Genomic DNA, 15,660 nt, shown 5'->3' on the forward strand with positions numbered 1-15,660 from the left:
AGAACGATGAGCTTTGTGAAAAACGATGCATTTCAGAAAGATGGCGCATAGAGGAGAAACAATAATGTACAGTACGTGGAAAATAATGTTTTTTTTAAACTTAAACCACATAAACACATTTCATTACACCAAATACGCAAAATAATGTTGATCGGCAACATCATATGACCCCTTTAAGTTAGGTTTATAGTTTAGAAAAACCTGTAATGTTGTTAATAAATATAAAAACACCAACCAACATATTCTGACCTGTGAAAAGCGATCTTGTTTCTATTGGAATCTGCCGTTTTTAAAATCACGGGTTGTGCAATGTTGCGGCATCTTAAAAAAGTTTTACTGTGAACGCTGACCGCTCCAAAATGGTGAAATGGGTTGACATGTCTGGAGCAGTTGAATGTAGCTTCTGTGCATTCCTATAGGTTTTGCTTTGAAATAGGCCACAAATACCATAGACATGGGGCATATACAGTCTATCCACAAAAATTCTAATATTTCAATGCATCCCAAAGTCATCGTATCAAAAAAATCAGTAGAAATACAGTGCTCAAAAGAAATGCATCTAGACCTCATGTTCTGTGTAACGACCCCTCAATTTGATCATCTGCCAAAAAAATATTTCTCATCCAAACCATGTTTTATGTCTGAGAGACAATTACCACTCAAATAGTGCAACAGAATGACATGATGATGATAAAACTGGCTGAACTGTTTCTTTTAGTGTTTCACAATTACCTAGAAATGTTGTGGCTTGCTTGCAGCTCTCTGACTAACTCTTGACATTATTTGCGACGGTATAACTTCCCTGTTCTGTTTAATCACCATGCTAGACGAGACGTTAGGCATGAATGCTACTCCTTGAACAAGTGAAAGGTCATCGGAGGACTCAGAACAGAGGGTACAGTCATAAACCAGAGTATATACACACTCTATGTGCTCTTCTTTGTATTTCCTGTCTACATGTTCATCCATCGACCACCACCGGAGAGCTGAGTAATTAACACTAGGTGATATCATTCGCCCACACAGTCAGTAGAGCACTACCCAACCCCTGACAGACCTTAAACAACCTCAGGCAGCCAGCTGTGTGAGATAAACGCGGGCCCAGACACTGAATGACACCAGCCCTTCACAGACATAGATTTGCACTGCCTCCTCCACAACTTGAGGAGCGAGAGAGAGCCAGTTGCTAGGAGACACGGCCCCCAGTGCAAACACAGAGCCATCTGTTTGTGTAAAGAGGAGATGCAGGGCAAATGGAAAGACTGGCACACTCCCTGGAACAACAGAGGAGTGAGAGCAGCAACCATCTTGTATTTTAAGCTTGTCCATATTGAAATAATAGTCTGTTTGTTAGGGTGAGACCCCATCTGGATTTTTAACTCACTTGCAGCGTTGAAGGTGGGACCGAAGTGTATCTGCAAATCAAGCTGAGTCTGATTTTAAAGTGTTATATTTTAGTTTAAAGACAAAACAGAGAAGTCCTTCAAGCTATATTTCAGACAAAATGTATAATCTCATTCCAAAAAGTCATTTTTTCTGTGGAACATAAAATGAGATGTTTAGCAGAATGTCCAAGCTGCTCTTTTCCATAAAAGAATAATGAATGAAACCTGGGACGTAAAGCTCCATAAATGAATAAATTAAATTAAATAAATACATAAATAAAACATTTAAGTGGACTTAAATGTAAACATATACCATTTATAAACTTCTTCATTCCAAAAAGGAAATTTTGCCATCATTTACTCACCCTCATGTTGTTCCAAACCTGTACGACTTTCTTCTGTGGAACATAAAAGAAAGTATTTTGAGAAATGTCAGTGTTTTTTGATTATTCGAAATCTACTGTGAATAGAAAAAAAAACAAACAAAATGGTGGTGTACTGTATATTTTGGCCCTGCTCCTCTTTCATTGTATGGAAAAGAGCAACTCTGGTATCTCCTTACTCCTCAAAAGAAAAGGATCACATTTTAAGTAAGTAAAACAAGTTTTATTGTTTTATTGACATTTTATATCAATGTTGATGGGAGTTCCAATAACATTATCCTCTCCTCATCCACTTATAAAACACACTACAGTTGAAACTTACTGGAATACAAAAGTATTAAAGTTTGGAGTCCAGACATAAAGCGTGATAATGCTCAGATAACAAATGCAACAACTTAATCCCTGACACATGGAAATCAGTTATCAATATGTGAATCAATATGTTTATGCTCATGTATATTACCACGTCATTTAATTATGTGTCAGTAAAACATGTAGCTTGTTTTTCCATTATACACAAACCCACATGCCAACATTCCCTGCACCCCCCAAAAAAAAAGAAAAAAAAAGAAAGAAACAAGAGAAATATATATATTTTTTTGTTAAGTCAACTAATTTGCAGTTGGGTCTTTGGTGATTTTGGGAGACACTGAAGTGTCTTCTAGTTGTCTTGGGTACAGAGGAACTATGATGAATTCTGTTTTTCATGTAAAGAACCGAACAGATAGGCGGTGTACAGTCTCATCTTATGTCCTTATTCCCCAAAGGTCCACTAACAAGCAAGAGCAGTCAGTACAAATGAACACCGTGAGACTGGGAACAACACAAACTGTTGGAACATGGAATACCGACACAAAGATATCCAGATACAACACCTGTAAACTGCTATACACAGAGGTTTACATTCACTTAATTATGCCCATGTTTCATCCAGAATCGTAAGATGGTAATTTTATGCTGAAGGCATGACAGTAAACTTCACTTTACATTTTTAAGATGGTTTAAAGAAATAGTTCTCATTGTGAATTCTCATTCCTTTACATTTAGTCATTTTGCAGATGCTTTTATCCAAAGCTACTAACTTTTTGAGAATACAAAGTGATTCTTCTTAAAGAGGCAAACTTTAATTGTGTTCCTTTAATGGAATTCTCCGCTCCAAAATGAAAGTTTGCTGAATTTACTCAAACTCAGACCACCCAAGATGTTTTCTAATTTGTTTCTTCATCTAAACAGATTTTGGAGAAATTTAACATTACATCACTTGCTTACCAATGGATCCTCTGCAGTGAATGGGTGCCGTCAGAATGAGAGTCCAAACAGCTGATAAAAACATCAAAATAATCCACAAGTAATCCACACGGCTCCAGAACATCAGTTAATGACTTGGGAAAAGCTGTGCGTTTGTAAGAAATCCATCAAGGCATTTTAACCTTAAACCATGGCTTTATTCCAAACTTTAGTCCATAATGCGAAATAACACATCTTCCAGTTAAAAAAAATGCAACCCCAGCTGTCCTCTCGCATCAAAATCTAAATTTGTCAAGAAACATTTTGGACTGCTTTCAATCGTAAACAGTGCTTGATCTGTGCATATATCTCTCCTGATTCAGACGAGACAACTTTTTCACTATAGAGAAAGCATTTTTATGGATAGACGACTCATATTTTAGCTAGAAGCAATATTTTAAAGTTAAAATGTGTTCATAATTAATTTGTTTCTCAAAACACACAGCTTTTCACTTCACAAAACAGTAATTCATGCCCTGGAGTTACTTGTGAGTCATTGTGCCGTTTTTATCAGCTGTTTGGACTCTCATGCTGACGGCACCCATTCAGTGCAGAGGATCCGTTGGTGAGCACAAGATTTATCCAAAACTGTTCTGATAAAAAAAAATTCTTGAAAAGAACTGAATCTTAATTTCTGTGTGAACTATTCCTTTAAGACTTGTTTGTTGCTCTGTCGGAGCTCCATTCAGAGATTTCTTCATGCCAGTCCTCACTGGCGCAGACGGTGCAGACCTCAGCTGAATTCAGAAAGGTCAGCCTGGTAGTTTCTCACTGACTCGAAGTGGAGAAAGCCCCATCAGCTCGGCGACCTCGTGACCCTGATCCTGCCAAGCACAACGCGCCTCCTGAGCCCTGCCTTATGTCATATGCGCGTATGAATAGAGCCACTTGTAGTGTAAACCATCAGGCTGAGATGAGTGTGACATGCGGACTGCTGTTGTTTTTACACACGTTTGTCTGTACACCTTGTGTATGCATTCATGTATCTCAGTGTGCTTCCACGTGCCGGGCCCAACACACACACACACACACACACACACACACATGCGCGCTCTCCTCAAGACACACAAAGCCCCCTGGGGTGGCCTGCTCTCCAGATTCTGGTCCGGTGAGGGGCGTCTGTGTGTCAGCAGGAGATGGAGGGTAGAAGAGGGTTTAAGAGGGTAATGGCAAACCAAAGTCAGTCATTCACCCACACATTCACCATCCACCCGGTGCTCTCTCCAGGACGCTCGCTCAGTCCCAGCCGTTGTCCTTGATCATGTGGGCGAGCTCGATAATGAACTTGCCTTCCTTGTACTTCTGACTGCTCTCAAAGGCATGTTCCTGGGGGCAGGAGGAAAGCGAGAAACGATATTGACCGCAGGACTAACTTGGAAATGAAACTTCTCATCATTTATAGGTCAGCAATAGACTGTCCATGATAAGAAAACTCTTTAACAAAGCATTAATATAGTTTGGTCTTTTTTCAATGCCATTTTCAAGGAAAGTTACAATTCAAAGGTATCATGTCGTTCCAAAACTGTAAGACCTTCATTCATCTTCAGAACACAAACCACGATATTTTTGATGAAATCCAAGAGCTTTCTGACCCAGACAGCAACACAACTACCATATTCCAGGTCCAGAAAGGTAATAAGGACATTGTTAAATCAATCCATGTGACATCAGGGGTTCAGCCATAATTTTATGAAGCTACGAGAATACTTATGTGCAAAAAAAAATAAAAAAATAATAATAATTACGTTATTTAACAATGTCTTCTCTTCTGTGACAGTCTCCGACACGCACTCACGATAGCAACATGACGCATGACGTAGAACCTGGATGTGCTGCGATTTGTTTTGAGAAGAGGAATGCACCCATGCATCATACTTTCATGAAGAAGTGGCGGAGGCTGACATGGAAAAGAAGAAATTGGTGAATACATTTGTTACTTTTGTTTTCTTGTACACAAAAGGTAAGGTAAAGGTTGAACCACTGATGTCACATGGACTATTTTAATGATGTCCTTACTACCTCTCTGGGCCTTGAACGTTTTAGTTACACTTGCTGTCTATGCAGGGTCAGAAAGCTCTCGGATTTCATTAAAAATATCTTTGTGTTCTGAAGATGAGTGAAGGTCTTACGGGTTTGGAACGACATGAGGGTGAGTAATTGATGACAGAATTTTAACTATTTCTATAATGACACTAAAAAGGACATGTGGTGTAACCATCAAATAAAAGTAATAAAATATATTTTATTCATTCATACATTTGAAATTATACATGTTAATAATTTCAAGGCTTTTTAAAAAAAAAAAATTATGAATTATTAAATAAAAATATTATGTTTTATTGAGAGTTGCACGAAATGACATTTTTACAACCTGAACTTGCCTTGCCCTATTATAAAAAGGTCAAACTTTGTCAGTTATGTCTGCAGGTGTCCTATGATATTATTTCCATTTATTTTATTTGATAATACTTTACAATAAGGTTCCATTTTTAACTTTATTTAATGCATAACTAAAATTAACAGTGGGAAATACATTTATTATGATATCTTATGATAATCTTTTTTAACATTAGTTATGAAAAATTCAGCTGTTCATTGTTAGTCCATGTTAGCTCAGGTCCATTAAATAACATTAATAGATATGATTTTTTATTTTAATAATGTATGATTATAAATGCTTCAGGAGTATTTTTCATTGTAAGTTTATGTTAACTAATGTCGTTAAGCGGTGTTAACAAATGCAACCTTATTTCAAAGCATTTTTTCCCCCTGCATTTTGGAAATAATAATAAAAGATTATGTCATAAACAACTTAAGGTTTTCTTGTCAAGAATTTAATTCCTATAATGAAGATCTGTTATTTCTTTATTATTGTATTGTGGCAGTTTTATCTCTGACATGAAATGTCTTCTTTAATAAATAGGTAGAACAAAAAAGTTTCACTAATTTCATTTAATATCCTGTTTGTCTTTTCTTTTTATAGCGGATGGATGCAGGCAGCAGGGAGCACTCATCAGATTTCTGGAGAAGGGCACTGGGTCAAACCTCCCTGCTACTCTCAAAAGTCTGCATTCACATTGCCATAAATATCTGACGTGCTTATAAATAACCAGGCCACTATGGGAAGGTATACTTGTTTATGTGCTTACTGGTGTTTGCATTGGTCAAGACTCCATGTCAAGGGCGACCGGAAATCCACCAGTGCTGGGAAAAAACAATCGGCATGTGGCACAGCTGCTGATTAAAAATGGACACCATGCAAGGAATCTGTCCTGCTTTGACCTGTGTTATGATGTGATGTCAGTTTTATGTAAATGTCCTTGAACTTTTGATGTGTTGTGAGTGTTTTCTTACATATTTCCACCCCAGTGTGGTTTTGCAGTTTTCACAGTAGATGTCTGCCACAGCGTGAAGGCCCGTGAGCAGAACCCTCTCCTCTGCAGGACCACATCCCACGTTCACCCTGACGAGGCAAGGGAGACACAGTCATGCACAGGAAGCTATTATGGAAACATTGTAGACGAGATTTTCTTTTATTTTCTGTAAAGAAAATAATACTTTTATTTACCAAGAGTGTATTCAATTGATCAAGACTTCAGCATTAGCTGTTTCCACCCAAAAATTCAAGTTGCTGCAATCCTGGGGCTTTTGCCTACATATTAAATTACTTGCATGCAGTCAGCATGCAGTAACAAACATTGTCATCTTGTGTTTGGATGCCTGATGTTTATGAACGTAATCGTGTGACACAGTTTTGATTAAACCAAATCATTTTGATGACAGACTTTGACTCAGGCATTTAAAGATTATTAAAACAATATTTGAGACGAGGTGCGAAGAGATCGGTGCACTGGTTTGTTATCCAATCACATCACAGGTTTCAAGGAATTAATTTGGTAAATGTGTTTCCATTGTAGGTTATTTGCTATTTTCTCTTAAATAAAAAACATTTAATTTATGAACATTTTGGCATTTCCATTCAGTGTTTTTTTTTAATGCTGTGTCCTAAAATGTGAATAAAAATAGGCGGATGGAAACATAGCTATTTTCACAAAAGATTAGTATTTTAAATAAATAAAATTAATAAAATAATCACAAAAACAATTATGTGTATCAAGGTTTCCAAAAACATTTAAGCAGCATGTCTGTTTTCAGCATTGATAATAATAATAAATGTCACTTGAGCAGCAAATCAGCATATCAGAATAGTTTCTGAAGGATCATGTGACTCTTAAGACTGGTGTAATGATGCTGAATGCAGCTTTGCCAATTTTTTTAAAAAAAATATATTATTACGGTTTTCTCTGTATTTTTAACCAAAAAAAAAAACCTTGACATTTCTTTGATTACCATAACTGTACACTCAAATACCCAGGTAAAAACACAGAAACAACTTACACAGAGTTGAACAGATATGCTCTGCCCTGACTTCCTTGAAATGACTAAAAGAAAAAGAAAAAGAGACACATGCTTTAAAAGGCTGCATATAATATCATAACCAGAGTGAATCTGAAACTACAGTATCTGCTTTGTTATTTGATGTGATATTAAACAGCATGTGTTGATCTTCTAATCTGTGAGCTTCATGTGCTTAACAAACATGTTTGTTCACATCCGGTTCCTGCAGCTGTTGTCAGGTCGTTAATTCTGGTCTCGTTGATCACCTTGGAGATGAGCTCGTCGTGGTTGGCGAGGTGTGCTCTGCAGTGGATGCAGCTGTAGGTGCGGTGGCAGGTCGGCAGGTACGCCTGGAAAGTTTTGGAGCGTGTCATGGTGACCATGGGCCGGGTCGGCGGGCGGTGCAAGAAGGGGCTGCCGGCCCAGGACGGCTCACAAGGGAAGCACCGCAACACACAGGTGAGGGCCGTGGTGGGGCGGGGTGGGAGGTATACACCTGCACACACACAGGGATGTCCCGGGGTGAGTGACCTCTGAGTCAACTGGTGCCGTGAGTTTGGGACAGGACTATTTACAAGGTTACATTATTATTGCTCAGATGTAGTATTTTAGGAAGATTAGGAATCAAGAACCAGTTCTTATTCAGAATCGAACACGTTACTGAATCTTCAGTGTGAAACTAACAATTCCTGAAAGAATTGATCTTATAAGAAGTAGGGCTGCAAAATGATTAATCGCGATTAATCGATTCAAAATAAATGTTTATTTTTACATAATACAGTATGTGTGTGTACTGTGTATAATTATTATTTATACAAACATATACACACACACATATATGTGTATATATATTAAGAATTTTTTTATGCTTACTTATAAATAATATAAATTATATACATACAAATACATACAATACAAATACATACATACATATATGTGTGTGTGTGTGTGTGTGTGTGTGTGTGTATTTATATATACATAAGTATACATAGTACACACAGATATATTATGTAAACATAAACTTTTATTTTGAATCATTACTATTGATTAATCAATTTGCAGCCCTAAAAGAAGAAGCTTTATAGTTCAAATATAATCATAAACAGTGCAACCATTGTAGCCAAAATTATTGCTTACAAATGAGTGATTCTTTTAAATAAATATGCTCATGATTGCTCATATGACCATATGACAACATGTATTTAAAGATACATATCAAGAGTTTTGTTAGTAGTATTTTATACAAATAAATGAATGAATGAAATATATATATATATAAAGTTTTGGTTTAAAATATAGTTAATTATTTGTTTATTTGGATCCCCATTGGCCACTATTATTCCTAGGGTCCAACAAGCAAAAAAAAAAAAAACAACAAACAAAATTACATTAATCCATAACAATAAAAACGAATACATTAAAACATACAAACCCAAAATTCATTCAAAACATCAAAATCAACAATTTACTGTATAAACTGTGCCATTAAATATTTATTTAATGATTTGTTATTTGTCATTTTACTTATTAAAAACCATGTAATGTCCAATAGCAAATCATTCCATGTTTTTATTCCTCTCTATAATATTATTTTGATGCATGCCTGGTGTTAAAATTATGAGTAGCACTACTAAACAAAAGTTGACAGTGCACTTGGAACTCTAGACACTGAAATATTTCTTAAAAAAAAAAAAGAAACAAAGAAACAATTGTCCTATCTTTATCGAGTAGCCAACTTAGATTTTTGTGCATTCTCACATGCAATACTGTGGTAAAAAATGTGCACATCTCTTAATAACTGATAGACCTCTTCCCATAACTGTTATTCCCATTTTCTATCTCTTTTAACCACTTCAGCCTACTGTCTAGCATAAATCCAAGAAGTCTGATTTCCTCTACCTGTTCAATAGGCACACTCTTTACAAACTAATTTAATTGTGGTTTGAGAGTTTAAGTTTTGAATTTGATCCAAACACAATACTTCTGGTTTTTGTCAAATTCTGAACCATCTTATTATTCCATACCCACTTTCCACTAATTGTAACTTCTCATTTAAATCCAAAAATAATTTTCAATTGAAGTTGCGGGCTGATATAATGTTGTATCATCTGGGTACATAACTGTCCTTGCACACTTTAAAACCAAAGGAAGATCATTGGTAAAAATAGAAAATAACAATGGTCCTAAACAACTTCCTTGAGGCACACCAAATTGGTTTCATTTCTAAATAACATCTATTATAAAATACACATTGACTCCTATTAGTTAGACAACTTTTAAACCAATGTGCATTCTGATATATGTAAAGAGTGATGGACCAACAACTGCCAGTGGCAACGGTGTTGATATATATAACATTTATGTATAAATATATTAGTGGTGTCAAAATTATCGCGTTAACGCAGGCGATTAATTTTTCTCAGTTTAACGGGTAAAAAAATTTCATGCAATTAATGAAAGGGCGGGGCTAGGGTTGGCCACCTGTAACTTTTTCTCTTGACTAGAACTGAATTTATTCAGTCGCAGCACGGGAGACATTTCAGATGCAGTGCCTCCTCTGCACACATCAGAATATTTGGGTTGAACGGTTCTAGAACAGTGTTGTAAATACAACTTAACAACTGATTTCTAGTTGTGTCCTCTATGGGAAGACCAAAGTAGCTTCACTTTCACAATGAAACACACAGCGTCTCCACAACATGATGCCTGCAACAACAGTGAGAATAAAAGTTACGCCTTCTTTCTTCGCAGAACATTTGGGCAGTGTTATGCACATATTCCCACATCATTACGTAGATATGTGGGGGTGTGTGACAATGAGCCATTTTAGGTAGGCATGGTTGGCTCTTAACTTTTATAAAGAATATCTCTTTGGATTTGAGACTTTAGTCTTTGCAACTTTACAGATCTTCTTCATGCACCAATAAATACTATAGTAGTAAAGAAATAATACTGCTTAATCATGTGACTTGCTGAAAGGTGTGCTATAGATATAGAATAATATTTAATATAGATATCTACTAGATACTTTGGTGTCTTTAAGCTTGGGCCAGAAATGGCCAATGCCTTGGCAACCAACCACAACACCCCAACATCATGGTGGCCATTTCCACACAATCAAACCCTCTTTCTATTTTGTTCAGTACTGGTGCAGATACTGCACACTTCACCTTTAAGAATGTCTATCGGTTGCAAGTGTGTTTGCATGCACCATTTTTTTTTTTACATGACTCCTTCAGTCAGAAGTCTTTGTTGAGGCCGGGTGAGCCCGTCTTAAGAGTCTGGAACAAAAAAAAGCGGCTCTTATGTTCTGTCCATTGTTTCCCCTCCAAAGCGTGGGGTTGGAGAATAAAGAGTCTACTGATAGATCGAAGCGCTTTCCCACACAAACACACAACCTTCGGCTGGGGCATACTCATACTGCAACACATCCACAAATAAACCTTCTAGTATTCTGGTGACCTGCTCTCGCCCCGGTTCCACACTCTGACCCGTGCTGGTATTTAAGGACTCTGCAAGTTTGCTCAGGACACAATGCTGAAAGACCTTGTGGTGTTTTCTTACAGTTTACTGTCAACCAAAAGATGCATTTTGTGACCCTGCTGATAAATGCATAATAGATGAGATAATGGATCTCTTTCTCTCACGGAAGCTTTGGGAGAGACTAAGTGGCTTTTATTTGTTCAAAGTTAATACTGTTCCATCTCAATATTATTTAAACTGAAATGTAAGCTGTTTTGTATGAAACCATCAATAAATTATAGTAAAAGTTGAATCAGGTTATCAGTATTTCAGGAAGATGTAAACTATCCTCTGAGACTCCACGCTGAAGGAAACGATGAACAAATCCACCTTTTAGTGCCCTCCAATGATTTTTCCAACCTATTAATGTCTTTGCTTGGGATTTTGTGTTTGTGTTCCTCCTTATTCTGCATCTGCAAATTGAATCCAGGTTTTGTATTGCCATAACAGGCAGATCGATAAAAGTGAAGCGAGAGAGTCTTAGTATGGATTTATCATGCAAACAAAAACACATCAGATGAGCTCTGATCCAATCCATGAATGCTGATGATCCTTCAGGCACAACCAGTTCAAATACTGATCACTGAATCTATACATAAACTGTGACACAGATCACAAACCTGGACACCTGGATGGAAAGCAATATAGCTTATATGATGCTTTAAGGCACATTCACACTGAGAACGATAACTATAATTTAACTATAAAGATAACGTTATTAGCGTCCACACCAGTTAACGATATTGTCCGTTTATTCTAAGCGCACGTGCGTCTGCCGCTTTAAATTCTCAAGTGCATTACAGCAGGATTGGTTCTCATTGGCTGTCAATGTTTTTATCGTTCATCAGAAAAAAATTGTTCCGAAACTGATTGCAACTGTGTCATTTCTCTATGCCTTTATCGTTATAGTTGAAGTGTCGACTCTGCTTTACTTTAATATTGAGAATGATTTTTAGAACTATATGTTTATCATTATCTTTATAGTTATCGTGCTTGGTGTGAACGGGCCTTTATAGTCATTTTATCAAGTGTTTTTAGGGATCGTTCACACCAAAATGGAAATGCTGTAATCATGACTTTCCAACTTGTACTTTATTTCTTCTATGGAACATAAATTAAGAAATTTTGAAGTTAAATCACTTCCACTAAATAAAGAAAGTCATACAAGTTTAGAATGAACAACATAAGGGCAAGCAAATTATGACATAACTCATTTAAACAAAAGATTCAGTCAGATTTTCTGAGCCTTTAGGTTTTCATATTTAAAGAATTTGCCACTGATGATTTAAACGTGAGTTTCGAGCAGTGTAGAGTAACTGTTAGAGCTTGTTGTTTGTCATTTCTCTGATCACAGACATGCAGACATGATTTTATGTTTATGCTGCGCGATTCGCAATGCAACATGTAAAAAGACAGAATAAGTCTAAGTCATTATAATCAGTAATTATGTACCCACTGGATGCTACAAATGCCTAGTTTGTAATGGGTTTTATTGGGTTTGTCTCATCGTGCTGGGACACACAGCAACCTGAAAGCTATTTCGAATGAGGATACCTCTCAGAATGTGATTTTCGATGGAGAAGACCACTGACAGAGGGGAAAACCAGAGAAAAAAACGCGATTGGGCTAGTTTTGGATAGCAATTATGCTGATTTTGTTTCACAGACCTAGCAACCCTGGGTCAAACTATCTCTTAAGACACAAGTTGTGTCCAAAGTCGCAAACTCCAGAATCTCGACAGAAGTAGTAAGTCATCCAGGTACTTTTTAAATTGGACATACTTATTTCACTCTTTTTGCATAGTATATAGTTGGTATATTTAGATGCAGCAACAGTCCTAACATAATGGCTATGTTTATGCATCTGGATAAAGGTTTGTAATAAGGAATGGGCGATATACCTGTAGACAGGATTAACCGGTAGTCTGCAATGCTTCAAAAATGACAAAAAGCTCTATAAAAGTAGTCTCAATGACGTGTGCTATATTCCATTTTTTTTGTGAGCAGTACCTTTAATTTTGTTAATTTGCCCCTTAATATCTGTTGCTCAGCGCTCTGATGCATTTATTGTAACAGAGGGGCTGTGACACTCATCACTTCAAGGCCTGTGCAACACAAGGACCTTCCTTATGTAACCGAAGCAGCTCTGATGGACATAACAGCAGAAACAGAAAAGAGGGGGAAATGTGCTGTCCCCTTGTGCTGGATCCCATCTTTCCCTGGCTGTCCAGACCCTAGCATCTTGTTTAACTGTTTTTTTGGCGATGCATTAACTGTAATTACTTTGACACAGGATTTCTAATCTGCATTTCGGACATGGTTTTTGCAACCCCCGCCCCCCTGTAGGAAATACTACTGAAAAACGTAATCTCTGCAGACCGGATTGAATTTGACAGTATTTCCGAAATTACTTGTCAGCATTTAAGCTCTCCGAACTGGATCGTGTAAGAACGAGAGAGCTTGTTGAATATAAAACAGTAATCAATTCTTATTATTGTTTATGTAATAACTCTCTGTTTGAGTGCTGCGCTGTACTAAACATCATGTACTGACACCAGACAGTATGTGGGGCTGGATTTCAGCCACGCTGCACTCCTGGCACTGTGTCCTCATGGCAGCCCAACCATGCTTTCAAATTGGACCCCTGACAACAGAGCCATAAACCACATTTAATATGAATTCTTGAACCTGATACAACATACCTGAGCGAGTTCACACTAAAAAAGGCAGTAAAGTATGAGACTTGTTGAAATGTGATCATCACATCACAATATCACTTCACAGGTTGATTACTCAACCTACTGCTCAATGCTGCAGTATAGCGGTCTTTAAAGTAATATGAATTCAAACCCATCAATGTTGTCTAGTTAGAGAGCTTTCAAGGTTTTGAATCACAGCCAATATAATTCAAGTCAAAAAGTCCATGAAATGTGCAAAATCTGTGTTATGTGTGGTCATGAATTGCAGTGTTATAGTGATGTGAGTCGGTTGTAATAAATATTCTACTGAATTTTGTTTTCTGAGTATTAAATATTAGTTAACATTCAATAAAAAAAAATTAAATACCAGATAATTTGGTTGTTCTACTCCATTAAATAATCAATTCTGTGCATGCTGAATATTATATTGCAATTTTATTTAAAAATGTTCTAAACATATTAAATTGTATTGAGTTCATTTAAATTATCCATTTTATTCATGCAATATATTATTACATATTCTAATATTCCAAGTATTGAATGTTACTGAATGTTAAATGTGTGTTAAACAGTCTATTAAATATTATGCTTTTTATGCTGAATATAGTTTTTTTTATAAAAATTTCACACACACACACATAGAAATTAGTTTTAGTTCTTAATATATATATAAAGTTGAAAGTAGGTCTGCAATGTTTATCTCCAGGAGAACTCGGACATGACGCAGATTGGATAAAAAGTGCAGACTAATGCAGCCTTAAATTGAGAAAAGTCTTCATTTATGTCTGATAGCACTTACATGTCATGCACATGACACAACGATTAAGGAGATCAGTGTCAGAGATGACAGTGTTGCTGCAGTGATGCTGATGCTGCTGCTGGATGTGATGGTGGAGGTGTTAGATAAACAAGCATCAGCAGTACCACTGCGGACCTGCAGCACATCACACCATCCAGCATCTTCCAGAACTACTTTAATGCAAAACTGTCATCATAACCTGATGCTCTTACACAGCTCACTGTCAATATCAGTTGACATGACTTACATAAAGTAGATGACTATACCAAACTTTCATATTTAACAACGCGTTAAAATGTCAAGCATTTACCTTTGAAAAGAAGAAATTGAAGTGGTGAGACAGTGGCACGTGCTCCTCTTCCGTGAAAGTAAATCAGGATTCAGAGTAAACTTTGACTGTGGATTCCTATCACAACAGACGCCCTCGTCTCCCGCTTCTCTCGCGGTCAGCGTGGAGTGTGGACGTGGTGCATGTAAATCAAGTTGAGTCGGGGCTCAATCCCACTGTACATCACCTACAACGCGAATGACAACTGCTTCCACCAATCACTGAGGCGCAGAGGCATAGCAACACTACGCTGATTGGACAGAACGTGAAAAAAATCAACCAATCATTATTAAGGCTGGTATCTACCTGCAGCGCGAACTGAGTTTAGGCAGAACTTGTCGTCAAAATCTAATTTGTTCCTTTAGTATATATTTCACTTGAAGGGTACAACCTGCTTAATCGTGTTCATTCTATGAAGAAATCGTTTTAAGGTCCTACCAAATACAACTATGTCAGTATATTCTTAATATTAAACTTTTTAAACAGCATCTTAAAATACTACATCAGCACTAAACTCATTAGTAAATAGCAGGGAGGCATACCGTATACTGTAATCTATGACAAGTAGTTAAATGTACGGTTGAAGACTATTTCATGTTGCATTCATTATTTATATTACGGTTTGTCGTAGTGTATGTTTAAATTGATATACTTTCACAAAGTGCTTATATTTCATAAGTGTTTGGTTTAATACTTAAAGCAAGTTTTAATTATTATCACAGAGCGCCGCCTTCTGGTCACAATTGTTTTTTTTTTCTCTCAAGTTGTGGTCTGTTTTTAAAATAACACTTTGGTAGCCAGTGTTGAACTTCGAATGACAATTTGGAAAGTGTGCTTTAAGAGATACTCTATAAGTACAA

At 36.7% G+C, this 15,660-nt stretch overlaps 1 protein-coding gene across 1 annotated transcript; it reads right to left on the reverse strand.

Moving 5' to 3' along the window:
- Positions 1–1,985: 1,985 nt before the first annotated feature.
- Positions 1,986–15,005, reverse strand: ypel2b (yippee-like 2b). The gene is made up of 5 exons (XM_052575537.1): positions 14,783–15,005; positions 7,720–7,949; positions 7,454–7,497; positions 6,410–6,518; positions 1,986–4,381 (listed from the first exon to the last, which is right to left on the reverse strand). Exons 2-5 carry the CDS (start codon positions 7,834–7,836, stop codon positions 4,292–4,294), a joined length of 360 nt encoding a protein of 119 aa, XP_052431497.1. The 5' UTR covers positions 7,837–7,949; positions 14,783–15,005; the 3' UTR covers positions 1,986–4,291.
- Positions 15,006–15,660: the final 655 nt, after the last annotated feature.

This window comes from Carassius gibelio, chromosome B15 (assembly GCF_023724105.1).
Source record: "Carassius gibelio isolate Cgi1373 ecotype wild population from Czech Republic chromosome B15, carGib1.2-hapl.c, whole genome shotgun sequence".
Classification (NCBI taxonomy): Eukaryota; Metazoa; Chordata; class Actinopteri; order Cypriniformes; family Cyprinidae; genus Carassius; species Carassius gibelio.

Bases quoted from the DNA above. Each gene is read 5' to 3' on its own strand.
- ypel2b (XM_052575537.1), bottom strand. From the start codon at position 7,836: ATGGTCACCATGACACGCTCCAAAACTTTCCAGGCGTACCTGCCGACC. The intron at 6,519-7,453 runs GTAAGTTGTTTC...TTGCCTCGTCAG, and splicing joins GCATATCTGTTCAACTCTGT to GGTGAACGTGGGATGTGGTC. The intron at 4,382-6,409 runs GTAAGAAAACAC...TCCTGCCCCCAG, and splicing joins CCACACTGGGGTGGAAATAT to GAACATGCCTTTGAGAGCAG.